This window comes from Gekko japonicus, unplaced genomic scaffold (assembly GCF_001447785.1).
Source record: "Gekko japonicus isolate JY-2015 unplaced genomic scaffold, Gekko_japonicus_V1.1 scaffold1126, whole genome shotgun sequence".
In the NCBI taxonomy this organism is placed as follows: Eukaryota; Metazoa; Chordata; class Lepidosauria; order Squamata; family Gekkonidae; genus Gekko; species Gekko japonicus.
In genome coordinates, this window is record NW_015167572.1 from 483,391 (window position 1) to 502,650 (window position 19,260).

The 19,260-nt window shown below is 40.5% G+C and overlaps 1 protein-coding gene across 1 annotated transcript in view; it reads left to right on the forward strand.

The window, feature by feature from the left end:
* Positions 1-19,260, forward strand: part of NBAS (neuroblastoma amplified sequence) — a 275,647-nt gene that overhangs the window by 217,493 nt on the left and 38,894 nt on the right. The window contains exons 45-48 of the mRNA XM_015413856.1: positions 1,243-1,464; positions 2,984-3,186; positions 5,608-5,697; positions 7,532-7,727. Of these exons, the coding sequence (XP_015269342.1) occupies positions 1,243-1,464; positions 2,984-3,186; positions 5,608-5,697; positions 7,532-7,727 (711 nt within the window). The remainder of the gene's footprint in view (positions 1-1,242; positions 1,465-2,983; positions 3,187-5,607; positions 5,698-7,531; positions 7,728-19,260) is intronic.

Consider the following 19,260-nt stretch of genomic DNA (forward strand, 5'->3'; position numbering starts at 1 on the left):
AGTGGCTCAGGTTAGCACACATGAATCTGCCTTCTACTGAATCTTGCCATTGGCCTATCAAGGTCAGTATTGTATATCAGACTGGCACTGTCTCTCCAGGCTCTTGGGTAGAAATCTTACTCATCACCTGATCAATTCAGCTGGAGCTGCCAGGGATAGAACCAGGGACCTTCCGTATAAAACACAGATCCTCTACCTCTGAGCTACAGACCCTCAGTGGTACTAAGTTTTATCACTTACATAAAATGCTGTATAGCACTTTACATACTAAAAGTGCTATATAAAAGATGAAAGCTACAAACTAGAACTCCTCATGTAAATTTGTAATTCAGAAATGTAAAACTTAATAGAGGATAAGTTTAATAAATGAAAATTCCATTTGTATTCCTTCAGGCAAGCTTGAAACAAAGTCAGTGAATAGAATGTGCCCTGCAGGAAGGTATACTTGGAGTAGCTTGTTCGTCACTGTTGGAGGTGTTTTGGGATTCAAGCACAGAGCTTTAAAAAGTTTTTCCATTTTTTACTGGTGTCTTTATATATTATTTTTTTCCTTGAAACTTCTATCCTCTCAGTATAGTCAAATTTCTCTAGTATATGGACCCGTCAGCTTGTGGTGCAATGCAATCCATTTTTCGGTGAGAAACAGTGAGTTGGAAGAATCCACAGCATCCATTCGGAGAAGATAATGAAAGTCACAGTGTGTGCTTGGTTGGAAACCACTGTGTGCTTTTGTGATGGATTTGTTAGGGGGGGGAAATGTAAATGTGAAGACCTCCTGTTGCCTCTCTGTTTATTTGTCACCCTTTTTGAACAGTAGGTTAACATGAATCAAAATACCCTTCCAATAAGAATTTCTTCCAGCTGGTAACTTCAAAAGAATTTGTCAGACAATTTGAAGAGTACAAAGTTATGCTTCAAAATTGCTACAGACTGATGTGCATTAGAGGGACGGGTGGGTGTTTTGTGTTTTGTTTTGATTTTTTTTTTTTTAAGAAAGGAAGAATCTTCAAAGTTTGGTAATGGAATCAGTAAAGGAACTGTAGACACGAAACAATGAATTTACTGTGGGATTATGGTTCAAAGGAGCTTCCTGTTCTTCACAAGCAAAGACAATCTCTTAATCATTGTTTATCCATTGCTTCGTTAATCCTGCCTCACGCTTTTTGTTAGAGCATCCAAGCACCCCTTGTGTTTCAAATGACAATGGCAACTAATGACAAAGTGTAAATTATCTTTTTCCAGCTGTCAGTTGACGCTCGGGTAGAGATGACTAAGAAGGCTATCAAGTCAGTGAAACATATTGCTGAGAAAGCTCGGAAGAAGATCTCAGAGGGGGACGGTGCAGAAGGTGTCGCTAACAGGCATCTTGCTGATGAAGATGCTCTGTCTCATCTGCAGCAGTCACTTGCACATTTGGAAACACTCAGCCACAGTTTTATCTCTTACTTGAAAAACAGTGACCAGGTAAACTGAAAGTGTTAACCTAAGCAAAGGTATGATTCTGTAGTAGTAGAACCAGCATACCTTCTGGATCGCCTCTCCTGGTATACCCCCCCCCCCCCAAGAGCACTATGCTCAGGTGATAAAAACCTTCTGGTGATCTCTGGCCCCAAGAATGTCTGGCTGTCCTCAACAGGAGCCAGGGCCTTTTCAGCCCTCCCTCTAAACTGGTGGAACACTCTTCCGGGTGAGATCCAGGCCCTGAGGGATCTAAAGCAGTTCCGCAGAGCCTGTAAGACAGAGTTGTTCCGCCAGGCATACAGTTGAAGGCAGCAACAGTTTTCCATCTTGATTGGCCTCCCCCCCTCCCTTCTACCCTTTTCCCTCCCCTTTTTACCCGCATACCAGCCAGTTTTCAGTTACTCCTCTTGAGATTTAATGCTATCCATTAGTAGAGTTGTTGATTGTATTTTATCATTTTATTGTATTAGAATTGTGAATGTTTTAGGCTATATATTGTGTTTTATTATGATGTTACACACTCTGAGCCTGTTCACGGGGGGGAGTGGGCTATAAGTCCAATGAAATAAATAAATAAATAGTAGTGACAAATGCATTTTTCATCTTTAAAAAATTAATTTGAAATTATTGAATCTGAGTATCTTAACATTCTTTGCCACTCTGTCTTATTGATGTTTAAAGAATGTGAAGATGCCTTCATGAAGACAATAGATACTTGTACTTGCAGGAGGTGGGACACAGCAGTTTCTGCAAATACTCCCTCTTGCAGTTCAGCCCCATGAACTTCATCCCATGTTCTCCTGATTCTCAAGAGCAGCTTTTGGGGTAGTGCAGGGAGCTGCAGGACTTGGCAGAATCCTATATACAAAACCAATGTCATTTTTGGGTGTCTTACAATAAAGACAACTAATTAGGAGAAAAAGAGATTGGATTTATACCCCGCCCTTCACTTGGAGTCTCAGGGTGGCTTACAATCTGCTTCTCCTCCTCTCCCCACAACAGACACCCTGTGAGGTAGATGGGGCTAAGAGCTCTCTGAGAACTGCTCTTGAGAGAACAGCTCTGAGAGAACTTGTGACTGACTCAAGGTCACTCCAGTAGCTTCAGGTGGAGGAGTGGTGAATCAAACCTGGTTCTCCCAGATTAGAGTCCGTGCTCCTAACCACTACACCAAACTGACTCTAATTGCATGCGTTAAACTAAAAAGTATAATTAAACAATCTTCTGTTTTTATCTTAAATATCAATAAATACATATTAATGAATATTCCTTAAAAAAGACATTATGGCTTACTAGTCCTCTGTGATAAGTCCCTACAATTGTTTTGTACACTGGCAAAAATAATAGATTCTCCCATAAGTATAGAGCATTGTGTGTTTGAATGTCTTCAAGAACATAATTTCATGTGTGTTTCTCAGTTAGCAAGAAAATTTGACCTTTCATCAGTGTTAACATATTTACTACAAATATCATGGTGGGGAGTGAGTTACACCATGTGCATTCAAAATATTTCTCCATACAGACTGTACTACAGGAATATGGACGTTTATATGATCTATCCCGGTCAGAAAAAGAGAAGATCAGTGAGCAAGCCGTAACTATGTGTATAGATGGCCAGCCCCTGAATATGATACAGAAGTTACTGGAAGTTGCTGTTGGAAATCTAGGGCTTTCTTCTAGAGATACCGTACAAAAAGCTGTAACTAAAGTTGTAAAAGCTTTAAGGTGAGTTAAGTTTTATGTGTTAAGCTAAAAAGTGTAATTCTTGTTAAATTTAAGTATGCTTTTTTAAAGTTATGTTCATCTAGTCAACACTGCATTGTGTCACATTCTTTTAAAACTTAAGCTATCATTTATTTATTTATTTATTTAGCAATATAAACCACTTTCAGCTTACTAAAAGTTTTGAGGTCAGGAAAAAAGACAATTGAAACAGTAAAAGCAAAACACACAAATATAAATTCAGATGTAAACTGATCAGGACGGAGTAACCTTCCTAAACAGCCTGACTTGCAGAAACTTAGTAGAGAACAGTTCAGAAAGACCCTCTCTGGGAAGTAGGTTGCACAGTAGAGGGGGTTGCGATCAGAAAGAATCTGTTTCTTGAACCCACCTCCTTACTACAGAAAGTGAGCGCAGTCTAAGCTGGACCTTTTCAGAAGATGCCAGTGCACATAGAGTACTTGAGTTGGATCCAGTAGGAAAATTCCATTTATTGAGGGGGGGGCATTGTTTGCTGGATCCCCTTCAGACATTTGTTTTTCCCCTCATCCTGAAGGTCCCCTTTTCTACAAGAGCAGCATGGGGGGTGGCATTTTGGGCTGCAGTGGGGCAAATGGAGGGAAAGTTCCATCTTACTGAAGGAAATGTCAGTCAATTGAGATTTTCCACAGAATGTCAGGCCCATATAAAGGGCAGTTTGGTGTAGTGGTTAAGTGTGCGGACTCTAATCTGGAAGAAACGGGTTTGATTCCCCACTCCTCCACTTGCACCTGCTGATGTGACCTTGGGTCAGTCAGAAGCTCTGGCACAGCTGTCCTTGAAAAAGAGCAGTTTGTTTCAGAGTTCTCTCAGCCCCACCCACCTCACAGGGTGTCTGTTGTGGGGAGGGGGAGGGAAAGGAGTTTGTAAGCCGCTCTGAGACTCCCAAGTGAAGGGTGGGGTATAAATCCAATCTCTTCTTCTCTTCTTCTTCATTATCGTTATTCAGGCCAGAGATCATTATGGTGCCCACTCTAGTTTAAAACAACAAGCAGGCCATGAGAGCCACATAATTCTTCCCACTTGTTCTGCAGCAACTGGGAAGTAGCATGGAGGTCAAATCTGGGCCTCTCAACAGCTATTAGCCAGGACAGATTTCTGATCTCTGAATTTCTGTAATTCCTTTTCAAAGTCATCTGAGCTAGTGGCCATCATCTCATCTTGTTGGTGGCGAATTCCTTAATTTAATTGTGCATACTAGGAAGGCATTTTTGTTTGCCTGCCCTCAATCTATTCTTGGTCAATTCTGTTGGCTGGCTCCAAGTTCTTTTTTTCTTTTTTTAATAAATATTTTATTGTTTTTTCCATTACTACACCACTAACACTACTGGCTCCAAGTTCTAATGTGACAGAAGAGTGAGAGAAAATTACCTTAACTTGTTTACACTTAATCTGTGTCACGTTCTGTCTTAACCTGTTTTTCTAAGAGAAAATGCACAAATGCATTTGCTGGCTTCATAGAGAAGGTTCTCCAACTCGTTGACCATCTTGATTGTCCTTTTGTTCTCTACCCCTTTTTAGTTCGATGATATAAATTTTGAGGTGGAGCAGCCAGTCTTACAGCCATACTCGGCTGTGAATTATTATGACAGTGTTAGAACACTGGTCAAGACACTGTTTAAATTTCCATCTCTTCACGAATCACTCTTAATTCTGTTAAGTTCCTGTGCATAGTTAATGCTACCTAATACTAACTGTTCGTCCCTTCAAAACCAGTTTAACTACATTTACAAAGAGTCCTTTTCAGTTTAATTAACTAACCCTACTCACTTTTCATTTCTAGGATTTCTAGATATCCTACTTTAGGTAGATATGTTTGTTTAAATGATAGTACAATAACATTGTTTTAAAATTGTTACGCTGTCTCCACTCATGGGCATGTGAGGGAGTGAGAAGACAGCTGACATGTAGTCCATTTCTTTCAAAGAGTCATAAACTATCTTGTCACACCTTCTCTCTACTGGAATGTTTTCCACTTCACATGAGCACCTTGCAAAGGGTTGCAGAGGAGTTAATATTAGGTAGAGTTTAACTCTCCTTTTGTGTTTGGTGCACCAAATAAGCATGAGTGTTGGGTTCTTAATACTGATAAATGCAACTGTTTATACTTCAAGCAGATACAGTAAAAGTCCGTTTACAACTTATCCATGTCTCTTTTCTTTTGGTATAATTTGGGAGAGAAGGTCTTGAAATTTTGCTTTCTAGTTACTTTTTCACCTTATAGTGAAAGAATGATAACATATACAATTCAAGTAGAGACATGTGTAGTTCGCAGTGATTAAGTGTTTCATAAAGCAAAGAATTATATCCCTGTAAGTATTCTGAAATATTCCTGAGTGAGTTCTGTGAGCTTGTTATTTTTTTGTTTTGTTGTTGCATTGACAGCGGTGGTCATGGCGAATTCCCTATCAAAAAAGATCCTCTCCAGGTACTAGAAGGCATTGTTTCTGCTGTCCACACAAGTGCTGAGAACGGGTAAGAGCCTTTGGGCATCATTTCTGGAAATGCTGAGACCAAGCAGGGGAGGGGGGAACATGATCAGTTGACAGCATTTAATACTATGACTTGTGTATGCACCCTGGCACGTACTGTACTGTACAAGATCTCTGTTCATGCTGTGAATTTCTTCAAGGACTGTAAAGCACCACACTTACTTCAAGACTGATGCCTTTTAGTTGGCTCCGCCGATAGATATATGTATTCAAAAATGTCTAGTTATTGAGCTAGACCAAAAGTCTCACTTCATTTGGCCAAAAATCAGATTTGGTACTATTTTGTATTCAGACAGCGAGGAGATTTTCTATAGTACACTATTCATTTCTGTGATAACTCTATAACTTGGTTCACTGATTCCTAATATTGTTGAGTGACTTGGAAGATTATCTCCTAGAGTCTGAGATTAAATTCCCCAAGGCAAAGATTATGTTTTTGGGAGATTTCAACACCCATATTGGCAACAATGTTCCAAGACATAAATGTGGAGTGAAATGACAATTGTATCTACCCTGAAATAACAGTATCGCCATAGACTAGATTAGAGGTCTGTATTTCATGAACCTCCAAATGCTTTGGTTCTTGAGGCAACTAAATATAAACTGTCCTGGAAAATTTGTAAAATGAATTTACCTAACTTTTGAAGTTGGGCTTCAACAGTTCTATGTTTTAAACTTTTGTTTTACATTCTGAATATATTCACTCAGAAGCACCATTTCTAATTTAGTACCAGTTCTCTGAGAGATGAAATGTAAAATAAATAAATTCTGAAGTCGTCACACAAAATGATTACTTAAAGCTGTCACCTTGTATTATTTCAGCACTTCCAGACAGATTGAATTGGTGTTTTCTGACTGAGATTATGTTCCCATCCAACTTGTTTAGGATCAGTATAGCAACATTAGTTATAATAATATAAATCACGTTCTACTGAGAGCTTCTTTTCTTTTGGAAAAAATCTGTTCCATTTTGAAGTATTATCAGTAAATATGAGGACTTCTTGCACATTTATATTTAGTTATTTGGAAGTAGTAAAGGACAGGGTTTTTTTCTTTTCCTCAAGTTTAGTCTTGTCACTCCACCACAACCTACCAGCCAATGTTGATACAGTATGTGAACTGGCAGCCTGTTGGCGGTCTTTGGATTCTGCTTTCCAACACCTTCAGCCTACTCTTCTTTGCTGGACAGAATCCTGGGTGCTGTTAAACCAACCATGTGCCTCCTTGACCCCTTGTCCCTCGTGGCTGGTAAAGGCCGGCAATGAAAAGACACAGGGCCTGTTGATGGATATTGTCAACTAATCCATGGAAACAGGTTTATTCGAAGGACCTCAAGGAGGCCGTGGTGGTACTGCTTTTAAAAAAAAACAAAACACAATTCTGGATCTTTCTGATCCTTCCAATTACCTCCCAATTTCGAATTTATCATTTCTGGGTAAGGTAATTGAGAGGGCAGTAGCTGAACAGCTCTAGGATTACCTGGATGAGACATTGGTGTTGGACCCATTCCATTCTGGCTTCCACCCTGACCATGGGCCGAAAAGGGTATTGGTCGCCCTGATAGACAATCTCTGAAGACAGCTGGGGCGGGGTGGTGCTGCTACTACTATTAGATCTCGCAGCAGTGATCTTCTGACCCACTGCCTCACCGACGTAGGAGTTCAGGGGTTGGCCCTTCATTTTGGGTGAGTGTAGGATGTAATACAAGATATACTAGATTCTTATTTGTAGAACACTTGGATGTTTTGTTGAGAACTGTTTTAGGGTGGACTGAAACCCAATGTTTAACTAACTTAACTTGGACAATTTGATTACAGGGAGAATCTAGTTTCTTCTGATGATCTCTTAGACTGGCTTAGACCTTTCTGTGGGGATGATGCCTTGCCAGTGAAGCCTCGCATTCAAGTGCTGCAGATTTTGGAGCAAGCCTTTCACCTTAGAGATGAAGACAACAAGCTGCTTGTGCTCTTCAGAACTCAAGCTGTACTCAAAGCCTGTTGGCCTCAGACTCAGGTAGGCAATATCATGTCGCAGTGTCCACTATTTTAGAATCAAAAACCAAACCGTTCCTTTAACTACTACAAGTAATAACTGGATTAAAAAAAAACTTACATTAAAGATAGATCCAGGTGGGCAGCCGTGTTGGTCTGAAGTAGCAGAACAGATTTTGAGTCCAGTGGCACCTTTAAGACCAACAAAGGTTTATTCAAGGTATGAGATTTTGTGTGCACGCACACTTCCTCTGATGCATTGCAATGGAAGCTAACAAGAAGCTAACAGGCAGATGTCTATATAGGCAGATGCCTCTACATAGGTGAACAGTAAACATACAACTTAATGAAGATGTTTTGACATATACAAAGACTAAACAGCAATAATAAGCTAAGTTCATATAGTCACCATTTGTTTGGATTTAATTTGGGGGAGAAACAGTGAGGCAATAAATATGTCAAAATAGGAGATAGATGTGTAAAAGTATCCTTTTTAATTGTCAAGTGGTAATAAACTGATTCTATTGTTACGCACCATTTGTTTCGTCTTAAGCATGAAGTTAATTAATGACATCCTTTTCCCAGAGGTGGGGTGCAGTGCTATGTCAGAGAAATGCACTCCAGTATTCATTGCATTTCATTCACCATTCCAATATACCATTCAAAAAAAAAGAAATATACTAAAATACAGAGGACTAAATGAGTTCAGCATATATAATGAGATAAGAAAACAATACCCTGTTGAGTCCTGGGGAAGTCTTTGTTCCAAGTGTTTTAATAACTTGCAATTTAGCAATTTCCCTTTCCATTCTGTTCCTGAAGTTCCTTTGTAATAAAACGTCTACTTTGAGGTCACCCATTGAATGTCCTGGAAGGTTGAAGTGTTCTACAGGTTTCTCGGTCGTGTGATTCCTGATGTCAGATTTGTGTCCATTTATCCTCTGGCATAGGGTTTGTCCTGTTTGCCCTATGCAAGATGGCATTGCGCAGATCCAATAGTGGCAGAAACGTGAGCTTGCTTTGCTGCCATCACCACCACCCAGAGTAGGTACGATGATGTGCTCTCACTATGCAATCATTTAGATTTGGGTGTATAGTGATATCACTGAGGGCAAAGTGGATTCAGAATGAGGACCGTGCTTCATGAGTTTTACCTTGTTTTGAAACAACCCCTCCTCCCAAAAAAAGACTAAAAGGGGAACATACTTGCACATACAACAAAGTGCAGTTTCTGAAGCTATCAAAACTGAAAATGCCCCACTTTTAGCTCGCTCTGATTCACTTTCACCTTTGCCAGGAATGCTATTCCCCACTATGTGCTTAACACAGCAAACCAAACAGCCAGAAAGATGCAATCTAAAAGTGCCCAGATATGGCAACATAAAAATTTCCCATTATACCTACCCAGGCATACTAAAGTAAAAAATATTCGGCTGTACGTTTTTTAAAAAGAAAAATGCAAAATTTGCATGCTTTGTCCTTTTAAGGAAAATGCTAGTACTTCAGAGGCACATTTTTAATGCTCCAGTTAACTAGAAAATTATAGAACCTGGAGAACTTAGATAAGAGAATTTAAAACAACACATCTCACCCTCTGTGTCACTACACCCCTCTCCCCCCCCCTGCCCGCTGGCCATAGGTTCCCCAGTGGGGTGCCACCAGAATGCGAATTAGGATCTCTCATGCCTTTGAAAAATGAGAACATCTGAATTTTTAATTTTGTTAACTCATCATTAGAGAACTGGAAATAGCTGTGCTTCCAACTATGAGATAGGTGGCATAAAGCACATCTTTAATTTTGCACAAGCTGGCTTGTTTCCCAGCCAAGTACATTGATTTGTGGGACCACTAACTTATAGCACCCAAAGCATAATTAAATATTAAGTCCCACTTTGATGTATGCAAAGCCTGACCAAGAGGATTATTTAGGTACACCAAAGGTGGCGTTTACACACTTTCTGGTAATTGAACATTGCAATAGAATCCACATCCATCACAGTGTCCCTTTAGATGCCAAAGGGGGGAAGGACAAGTACTATTAAAAAGGAATGCCAAGATGGGGCAAAAAAAAGAATGTTAAAAAAGTTATTAAAATGCTGCTTTAAAAACAAATGAGTGATAATTAAAAGCACCTTCTTGAAAACACAAAAATATAAATAATTAAGTTTAAAGTCAGAGGTGTGTCCCCCCCCCCCCCCCACCTGTTCTTTTTTTTTAAAAAAAAAAAATTGTTTTAAGCTTGATCTCAATGGCTTTAGTGTGTGGTGCATTGTTTTGATTTCACTCTGGTACAGTTCTCTTACGTGGAGCTTGTGGCTAATTTCACCCTTGCCTTTATAGGGCAGCCTGTGAGGTTAATTCTAAGGATTAAATATTCTCTATTGTTTTCAGTTTAGCAGATTTAATGCTGTCTCTTTTCATCTTTTATTTTTGAGTTACCATTTTCTATGAAATCTTTCTACAAGCCATATGATAACTGTCACGTAAAACCACATTAGAACAGTTAATGCTAGTTGGTTGCTGACATTTTCAACCTTACAAATAAAATACAAAATGAATTGTTTTATAATAGTTATCTACTGAATACTGGGCCATGGTCCCTGTATCTCATATTAAAATAGAAATACAGTGGTTAAAGTGTTGGATTAGAATCTGGGAGAATCAGGTTTGAATCCCCGCTGTTCCATGGAAACTCACTGGATGACCTTGGACAAGTCACACACCGTCAGCCTGACCTACTTCATGGGGTTGTTGTGAGGATTAAATGGAGGCAGGGAAATGTTGTAAGTCCACCGGGGTTCCTTTTGGGCAGAAAAGTGGATTTATATGAATTAATTAATCATAGAGGGAAGAAAAGAGGTAAATAATCTAGAATACACTTGAAGAAAGCAAGGAACTTGTTAAAAGATCCTGTTCAGTAATGAGCATCCTTGGGCCCTTCCAATAGTAAATGGTAAATTGGAAGATGTGGATGGCTCTTAGTATTATCCTGAAGTGGGGACAGGAAAAGTGATAGTTCAGGTTGCATTCCGATGTCACGTGTCAGTGTTCCTTCTAAACTGAGCTAGTGTGAGCTAGCTCATAGTTTTTTAGCCTCAAGCTCTTCCTGAGAAGAGCAAACTAATTTATGCAGCAGCCAAATCACTCACTCACAACTTTAATGCCAGTAGCTCACAAAGTAGAATTTTTGCTCGCAAGATTTCACATAGAGGGAGCATTGTTTCCAATCCCCCACCTGAAAATAAAGGGGCCTCAAAGTGGCTTCCAACATAGTTCACCCTCCATATTCTCCAAATGTATCAAAGATCCCGTTCCAGTGTCTGATCTAAGGTCCACAGCAAAGCGCTCTCATATATTACCCTCAGTCACTCCTCATATCTGTCATGAAACCCAAAGGTCATCCATTCATTATTGTCAGTTGTTCAAAGAAGCTGCTAGTATGAAGTACGGTAAATGAATGAATGAAGTAAATAAATAAATCATAGCACCAAGAGGACAGTCAAGTCCAAACCCATCTCTAGCTCAGGATGATGTGTGCCTGTGGCATCTCTAACAGATGCCAATCCATTTGTTTAAAATATGCCAGTGTGAGTCAGTGATAGATTTTGCTTTAAGACATACATTTGCATCCTTTCTTAGTACCAGGGCTGCAATGCAGATTGAGGGGATGAATTCAACCCTTTCCCCTGTTCTTTCTTCCTAATGCAAATGGCCTACCTTCTTCAAGCTGATCTTTGCACTACGGGAGGGCAATACAAAGAGGCATCTGTATGTCCCATCAGTTCATAGGAGTTCATCCTTCTCCCACAGAAACCTGGTGTACACAACAACCCTTCACAGTCACTGAAGGTGTGGGGGTAGGGAGAGTGGGAGTGAGTGCACATTCCCCACCCCATACAATTGCCCCTGCAGACATGGAAGAAGTGCCACTCAAACTCTTCCTCTCCATGATTAATGAAGCTCCACAGCCAGGAGAGTACGCAAGGCAACTTGTGCCATGCAGTCACCCCTGCAGATGATCAGGCACTTACACAGAGGCATGGGGTGAATTGCGCACACTCCCTCCCACTCTCCCTATCCCCTGTATTCGCATGGGGCTACTGTGTGAACTGGGTTAGAGACTCGAGGGTAAAGTGTAAGAGTGGGAATAGATGCTTACTGGAAAATCTTTTGATCTTCAGTGCCACCAGTCCCCATACTAGCACAGCATACCCTAGCAGAGAGGAATCTTCAGTAAAAGAAAAATGGTGCTCAGGTGGTGATTTTCAAAAAAAAAAATGTTATAATAGTAATGGTATTTTCATATCTAGAATACTGGTATTTTCAGAATATTCTGCAACCCTTTAAATGGCTGAGATTAGTTGAAGAGTGTCATCAATAATAGGTAATCATCTTGTTCCTGGTGACTTAGAGAATTTTCTGATTCTTTGTTCCCACACATTTTTCCTATTGTTTTCAGATTATAGAACTCTGCAGAAAATCTGGACTGATTAAAATAAATGTATAAAACCTGTAGAAAGTGAGAAATTTTACTATTGTTGAGTTGCTGATATTTGTGCTGATTTAATCAACAAATTTCCAGCAGCAATTCTAATTACAAACATCTTCACCACAGAAACCTGGTGTACACAACAACCCCTCACAGTCACTGTGGGGGTAGGGAGAGTGGGAGTGAGCGCACATGCCCCACCCCATACAATTGCCCCTGCAGACATGGAAGAAGTGCCACTCAAACTCTTCCTCTCCATGATTAATGAAGCTCCACAGCCAGGAGAGTACGCAAGGCAACTTGTGCCATGCAGTCACCCCTGCAGATGATCAGGCACTTACACAGAGGCATGGGGTGAATTGCGCACACTCCCTCCCACTCTCCCTATCCCCTGTATTCGCATGGGGCTACTGTGTGAACTGGGTTAGAGACTCGAGGGTAAAGTGTAAGAGTGGGAATAGATGCTTACTGGAAAATCTTTTGATCTTCAGTGCCACCAGTCCCCATACTAGCACAGCATACCCTAGCAGAGAGGAATCTTCAGTAAAAGAAAAATGGTGCTCAGGTGGTGATTTTTTTAAAAAATGTTATAATAGTAATGGTATTTTCATATCTAGAATACTGGTATTTTCAGAATATTCTGCAACCCTTTAAATGGCTGAGATTAGTTGAAGAGTGTTATCAATAATAGTCGGTAATCATCTTGTTCCTGGTGACTTAGAGAATTTTCTGATTCTTTGTTCCCACACATTTTTCCTATTGTTTGCAGATTATAGACCTCTGCAGAAAATTTGGACTGACTAAAATGTATAAAACCTGTAGAAAGTGAGAAATTTTACTATTGTTGAGTTGCTGATATTTGTGCTGATTTAATCAACAAATTTCCAGCAGCAATTCTAATTACAAACATCTTCACTGTGCTGATTTTTCTATTAAACGTCCAATTTTATATTACAGCCTTAACAGGCTGGATGCCATAGATAAATAAAAACACAGTGCTCAGATACCTTCTGAATATTCACCTTTGCTAACTGTACCTTCAATGCTATGCTTTCCAGTGCCACATTGGTGTGCTGAAGTGTTGCAAGTGCTGAACTAGACACTAAATGTAATGTAATGCAATTCCATGTAATGAACAAAGACTGTCACTGTGCCTACTGCAGATGCTGAAATCATAAAGCGTGGAACGATCATGATTTAAATTCTGTCCTACAGGTTTTCTACTTACCCAGGATACTAAATAGGAATTTCCCTATGCTAGTTTTCATTCCGAAAACTTGGAATAACAATTTGCCAAGTTTTTCCAATTGAAACGTATCTCCTTTGGATCAAAGAGTGTCTGTACGTGTTTATGTGTTTATAATGGCATAGCTGAATTCCATGCTCAACGCGTGCATCACAATTGCCTCCATAGCTCAATAAAACCACAACTGGAAACCTAAGAGCAATCGAATCTGGGGAGATTTAATTCCGGTCACATTTTTCATGTCACTGAGGCACACTATCTTAAAATAAAGCATATATTTAATTTGAGTTCCTTCTGAGAGCCCTTCTGGTGTGAATAAATACAAATGCAGCATATTTTACTGGAGTGTATCTGTGACTGAGAATGCATTGTCACAATAAGGGGCTACTCTCAAATGACTTCTTTGCCAGTCTGATCTTAATACTGTATTAATTCAAATTCGCAGTACAGTCAAGGACCTCCGAATATTTGTGCCATACTTACTTTTACATGGTGCTGACTCTATTAACATGGATTTTTGCTAAGACCTGAATAAATTCCCCTTTGTTCTAAAGCTTGGTAGGAATAGAGGTGTTTGTATGACATTGTAAATATGTGCATAATTTACCTCAACTTCTAGTAATCTTGTCTAAGTAGAGTGCTTGATTTCAGCTGTTCTTAGGCCACAGCAGTATTATGTCTGAATTAGTTTGGTGTGTTCCCCCCAAAAAGCTGATGAAATCACCTTTGAAAACTTTTTAAAAATTCTACACACAGAGATTGTGAACTGATGAGTAGATTTTTTTTTTTTGGTCTGGAATCTTCACGGAATCTTCTCCCTTTACATAAGCTGCATATAGTACCTTTTTCTGCATATAATTCTTCTTTACAAGAGTAGTTGCTACAGATGATCAGGGCTATTTCCACACTGGGATTTTCCTCACAGCTGCACACAGCATGACCCAGCTTTATTTATGAGTTTCTAAGCAATGCCATGCTCTATCTGAAAAATCTCCTTTGCTTTGACTGAAAGCACAGAAATAGTGTAAAAGTCCAGGGGGAGGTCTTCATAATGGGAATGCTCAGCTCCAGCATTCTTCTACCACCACCTTTTAGCCATTTAACAGTATTGGTAGTAACTGGTTAGTTAGTCCAGTATCCCTTCTCAGCAGAGTGCACCTTGGCTACACGCAGTAAAACTTTGTTTTCAGTGTGCTGGCAGAATTGCAAAGTTACACGGAGCCGCTTTTTCAGCTTCAAGACTAATAATAGTTCTTTTATTTAGGAACTACATTCTAGATAGTGAAGCTTAAGAGATAGAGACAGAACTAACCTAAACTACCCTGGATGGGTCTGGATGCAAAGAGGCATCCAGCCTCCATCATGCATGCGTGTGAGAGAAGAGAGGTGTGGAGTGTGAGAGAGAGAGCACAGAAGGAAGAGAGGTAATTTCCCTGAGATCTGTCTGTCTGTTTCAAAGGACAGTGACAGGAGAGTAAGCAGGAAGAAAACCCGCAATCTGATTGTCTGAATCACTGATTTGTTTGCAAATATCCCCCCCCCCTTGGAGGCTGAGGCTTGAGACAATGCCTAGGCCTTCTTTTCCAACAAACAGGACCTCTTTTAAGAGCAAAAAACTCAGCCACAAGCCTTGGTTAAATAGCTAGGAGGAGAAGGGGTTGCCACCAAGCTACAAGGGTACTACCCCTACTTGACAAGGGTCCCCATGATGTTCTGCTGGTTGAACTAAAGGACTGTGGATTGGACTATAGGATAGTTAGGTGGAACTGGCTGGAGAGTAGTTGTCAGTGGCATTTCATCTGAATGGAGGGAGGTGTCCAGTGGGGTACCACAGGGCTCGGTTCTGGGCCCGGTACTTTTCAGTATTTTTATAAATGGTCTGGATGAGGGTGTGGAAGGGCTACTCATTAAATTTGCAGATGACACTAAATTGGGAGGAGCAGCAAACACATCAGAAGATATAGAATTCAACTCGCTGGAAAAGCGGGCAGATGTGAACAAGATGCAATTTAACAAGGATAAGTGCCACGTTCTACATCTGGGTAACAAAAATGAGAAACATGTATACTGAATGGGGATACACTTCTGAGTAGTAGTGTGTGTGACCAAGAACTTGGAGATACACTTCTGAGTAGCAGTGTGTGTGACGAAGATCTTGGAGTACGGGGTGGACTGAAAGTTAAATATGAGCACCCAGTGTGATGTGGCAACAAGAAAGGCTAATGCGATCCAAATCGTAAGATGTCATAGTCCCGCTGTACACTGCATTGGTCAGACCACATCTGGAGTATTGTGTGCAATTCTAGAGGCCTCACTTCAAAAAGGATTTAGACAGAATGGAGCAGGTGCAGAGGAGAACAACAAGGATGATCGGGGGCCTGGAGACCAAGCTCTATGAGGAAAGGCTGACGGACGTGGGAATGTTTAGTCTGGAGAAGAGAAGACTAAGGGGGGACAGGATTATTCTCTTGAAGTATTTCAAGGGTTATCACTTAAAGGAGGGCAGGGAGTTGTTCCTGTTGGCGGCAGAGGATAGGAGTTGCAATAATGGGTTTAAATTAAGGGCAGGAAGGATATTAGGAAAACCTTTGTTACAGTAAGAGTTGTTCATCAGTGGAATCAGCTGCCTAGGGAGATGGTGAGCTCCCCCTCACTGGCAGTCTTTAAGCAGCGGCTGGACAAACACTTGTCAGGGATGCTTTAGGCCAGTGGTGGCGAACCTATGGCACGGGTGCCAGAGGTGGCACTCAGAGCCCTCTCTGTGGGCACGCATGCCATTGTTTTCTATTAATTAGCCAGTTTTTGATCCATAAAAGGACTTGTCCTTTTATCCCATGATTTTTGAGCTTACTTAGGAGCCTTTGATGAGGAACTTTATCAAAAGCTTTCTGGAAGTCAAGGTAAACAATATCTATTGGATCCCCCTTGTCCACATGTTTGTTCACCCCCTCAAAGAACATTAACAGGTTAGTGAGACAAGATCTTCCCTTACAGAACCCATGTTGAGTCTGCCTCAATAGGTTTTGTTCATCTATGTGCCTACTAATTCTTTCCTTAATAATGGTTTCCACCAATTTACCCGGTATCGACGTCAGACTGACTGGCCTGTAATTTCCCGGATCTCCTCTGGAACCCTTTTTAAAGATGGGAGTGACATTAGCTACCTTCCAGTCCTCAGGAATGGAGGCTGATTTTAAGGAGAGATTACATATTTTTGTCAGGAGATCCACAAGTTCACAATTGAGTTCTTTCAGAACTCTTGGATGTATGCCATCTGGGCCTGGTGATTTATCAGTTTTTAAGTTGTCTATCAGTTTTAGGACCTCCTCTCTCGTCACCTCAATCTGACTCAGGTCTTTCAACACCCCTCCCGAACTCAGCGGCTCTGGAGTGGGCAAGCACCTCTCATCTTCCACAGTGAAGACGGAGGCAAAAAATGCATTTAGCTTCTCAGCCATTTCCCTATCATCCTTCAGTACTCCTTTTACCCCTTGGTCATCCAAGGGCCCCACTGCCTCCCTGGCTGGTTTCCTGCTTCTAATGTATTTGAAGAAAGTTTTATTGTTGGTCTTTACATTTTTTGCTATATGCTCCTCATATTCCCTTTTTGCCTGCCTGACCACAGACTTGCATTTTATTTGCCATAGCCTGTGTTCCGTTTTATCAGCCTCACTGTGACTAGCTTTCCACCGCTTAAAGGAATCCTTTTTACCTTTTACAACTTCCATTACTTTGTTTGTTAACCATGTAGGCTTTTTCTTATACCTGTTTGTGCCTTTCCTAACCTGCGGAATATATATTTTTTGAGCTTCTAGAATCGTAGTTTTAAATAGTTTCCAAGCTTCCCCAATGGTTTTGACCCTTTCTACTTTTCCCTTCAGTTTCCTCCCCAACTCTGTGATTCTATGGTCTTCTATGGTCTGATTATCATTACACTAGTGCAGTTCTTTTTTCTCTCTTTCTTAAAAAAAAAAAAAACAGAAAAAGAACAGGGGGGGGGAGAGACTTAAAAGCCAGAGGCTACATTAATTTTTAAAGGGGGGGGGAAAATATACATAGAGACAAAAATATAACAACCGTGGTGACAGATCTTCACATACGTTTTTATAAACGGTTTCCAAATGTCTAAAAATAAGTCCATACACAATTGCAGTCCTTATGGTGCAGATGTAGGTGGGAGATGGGGAGGGGCAGTACCAGCAACACGTGATGTGGGGATGGGGTGTGTAAATACCATCCCCAGGCACTTCAGTCCCGCTTGTTGTGGCTTTAAAACCAGGGCCCCAGGAAAGATACACAGATTCATCCTGCACTCTGTTGGGTTTAGATTCAGAAAGATGAAATATTGAATACACTTACTTGTGCTTATAAAGAAGAAAACTATCACATAAGAAGAGGAACAATCATGTCAACAGCATTTTCTTTTTACCTTCCAGTATTCATCGGGCAATGGGAAAGGGTCGTGCCTCCGTGGCAGAGCATCTGCTTTGTGTACAGAAGGGCACGGGTTCAGTTCCCATTATCTCCAGTTGAAATATCAGATAGGTGATAGGAAAGAGCTCTCTGCCTCAGACTCTAGTGCCTCTGGCAGTTGGATTAGACAATACCTTATACTACAGGAAACTACTGTTAGTTGCCTCTTTTCTTTTCCCTTCCTCACAAGCACCCTGTAGGTTCTTATATGCCACCATTGGTCATACACATTCAAACATCCATGTCTTAAAAGAATAGCTGAGATTTCTCAACCAGTGGCCTCTGCATCCTGGCCAGTTTCTGACACTAACGAAAGATCACAACTAAGCATCTATTTCAGACTGGATGATTCTTTCATTGCTTTTCCTTCCAGGGCCATTCTAGCTTGATTGAAATAAAGGTAAATAAAGTGAAAAGTCTATGTTTAGTTTGTAAAAAGCTAGATTTTATTCCTGTGTAAAATTTTGATATTCAGGTGTCTGCTTTTTCTTCCAGACTCTGCAGCTAGTTAGTTTTATTTTCATATGCCAACTTTTCCCTCCTTTCTTTTCTTTTTGCAACTGGTTCATCATTTGTTCTTCCCCCTGCTGCTGTTTGAAAGAACTACTTTGCTCAAGAGTATCTTGCTTAAATTGAAGTTCACTTGAGCTTGTTTTTAAGAGTTAAAGTACTACTTCAGTTTGTATGATATTTTCTTGGGTTTCTGTATTGACAGACTATAGGTACATAAAATGTCGAAGATTTAATGATATAATCCAAGTGTTTCATTGCATATACAGTAATCTGCATATAAATCATTTTAGCAAAGTCTAGGGAATTTAAAGGAATGGAGGAATCATTTGCAATCATCCATTAATCTACTTACGTGGCTTTAATGTTGTTTTGGAACTATCACTCCCAGTAATTTCATATTATCAATGTTTTTCCCTGTGTTCCACATGCATAATTAGAGATGAGGCAGAATAAATGCTTCCCACAGAAAAAAATTGGACTGTTTCTGTATTGTTTTGAGAAGAGAGAAGAGAAGAGATTGGATTTATAGCCCGCCCTTCACTACCCAAAGGTGTCTCAGAGCGGCTTACAAACTCCTTTCCCTTCCCCTCCCCACAACAGACACCCTGTGAGGTAGGTGGGGCTGAGAGAGCTCTGACAGTAACTGCTCTTTTTCAAGAACAGCTCTTATCAGAGCTACAGCTTGCCCAAGGTCATCCAGCCAGGTGCAAGTGGAGGAGTGGGGAATCAAACATGGTTCTCCCAGATTAGAGTCCGCACACTTAACCACTACACCAAACTGGCTCTCAGTTTTGCACCTGAAATATCCCACAAAGATACCACATTTATTGCTGT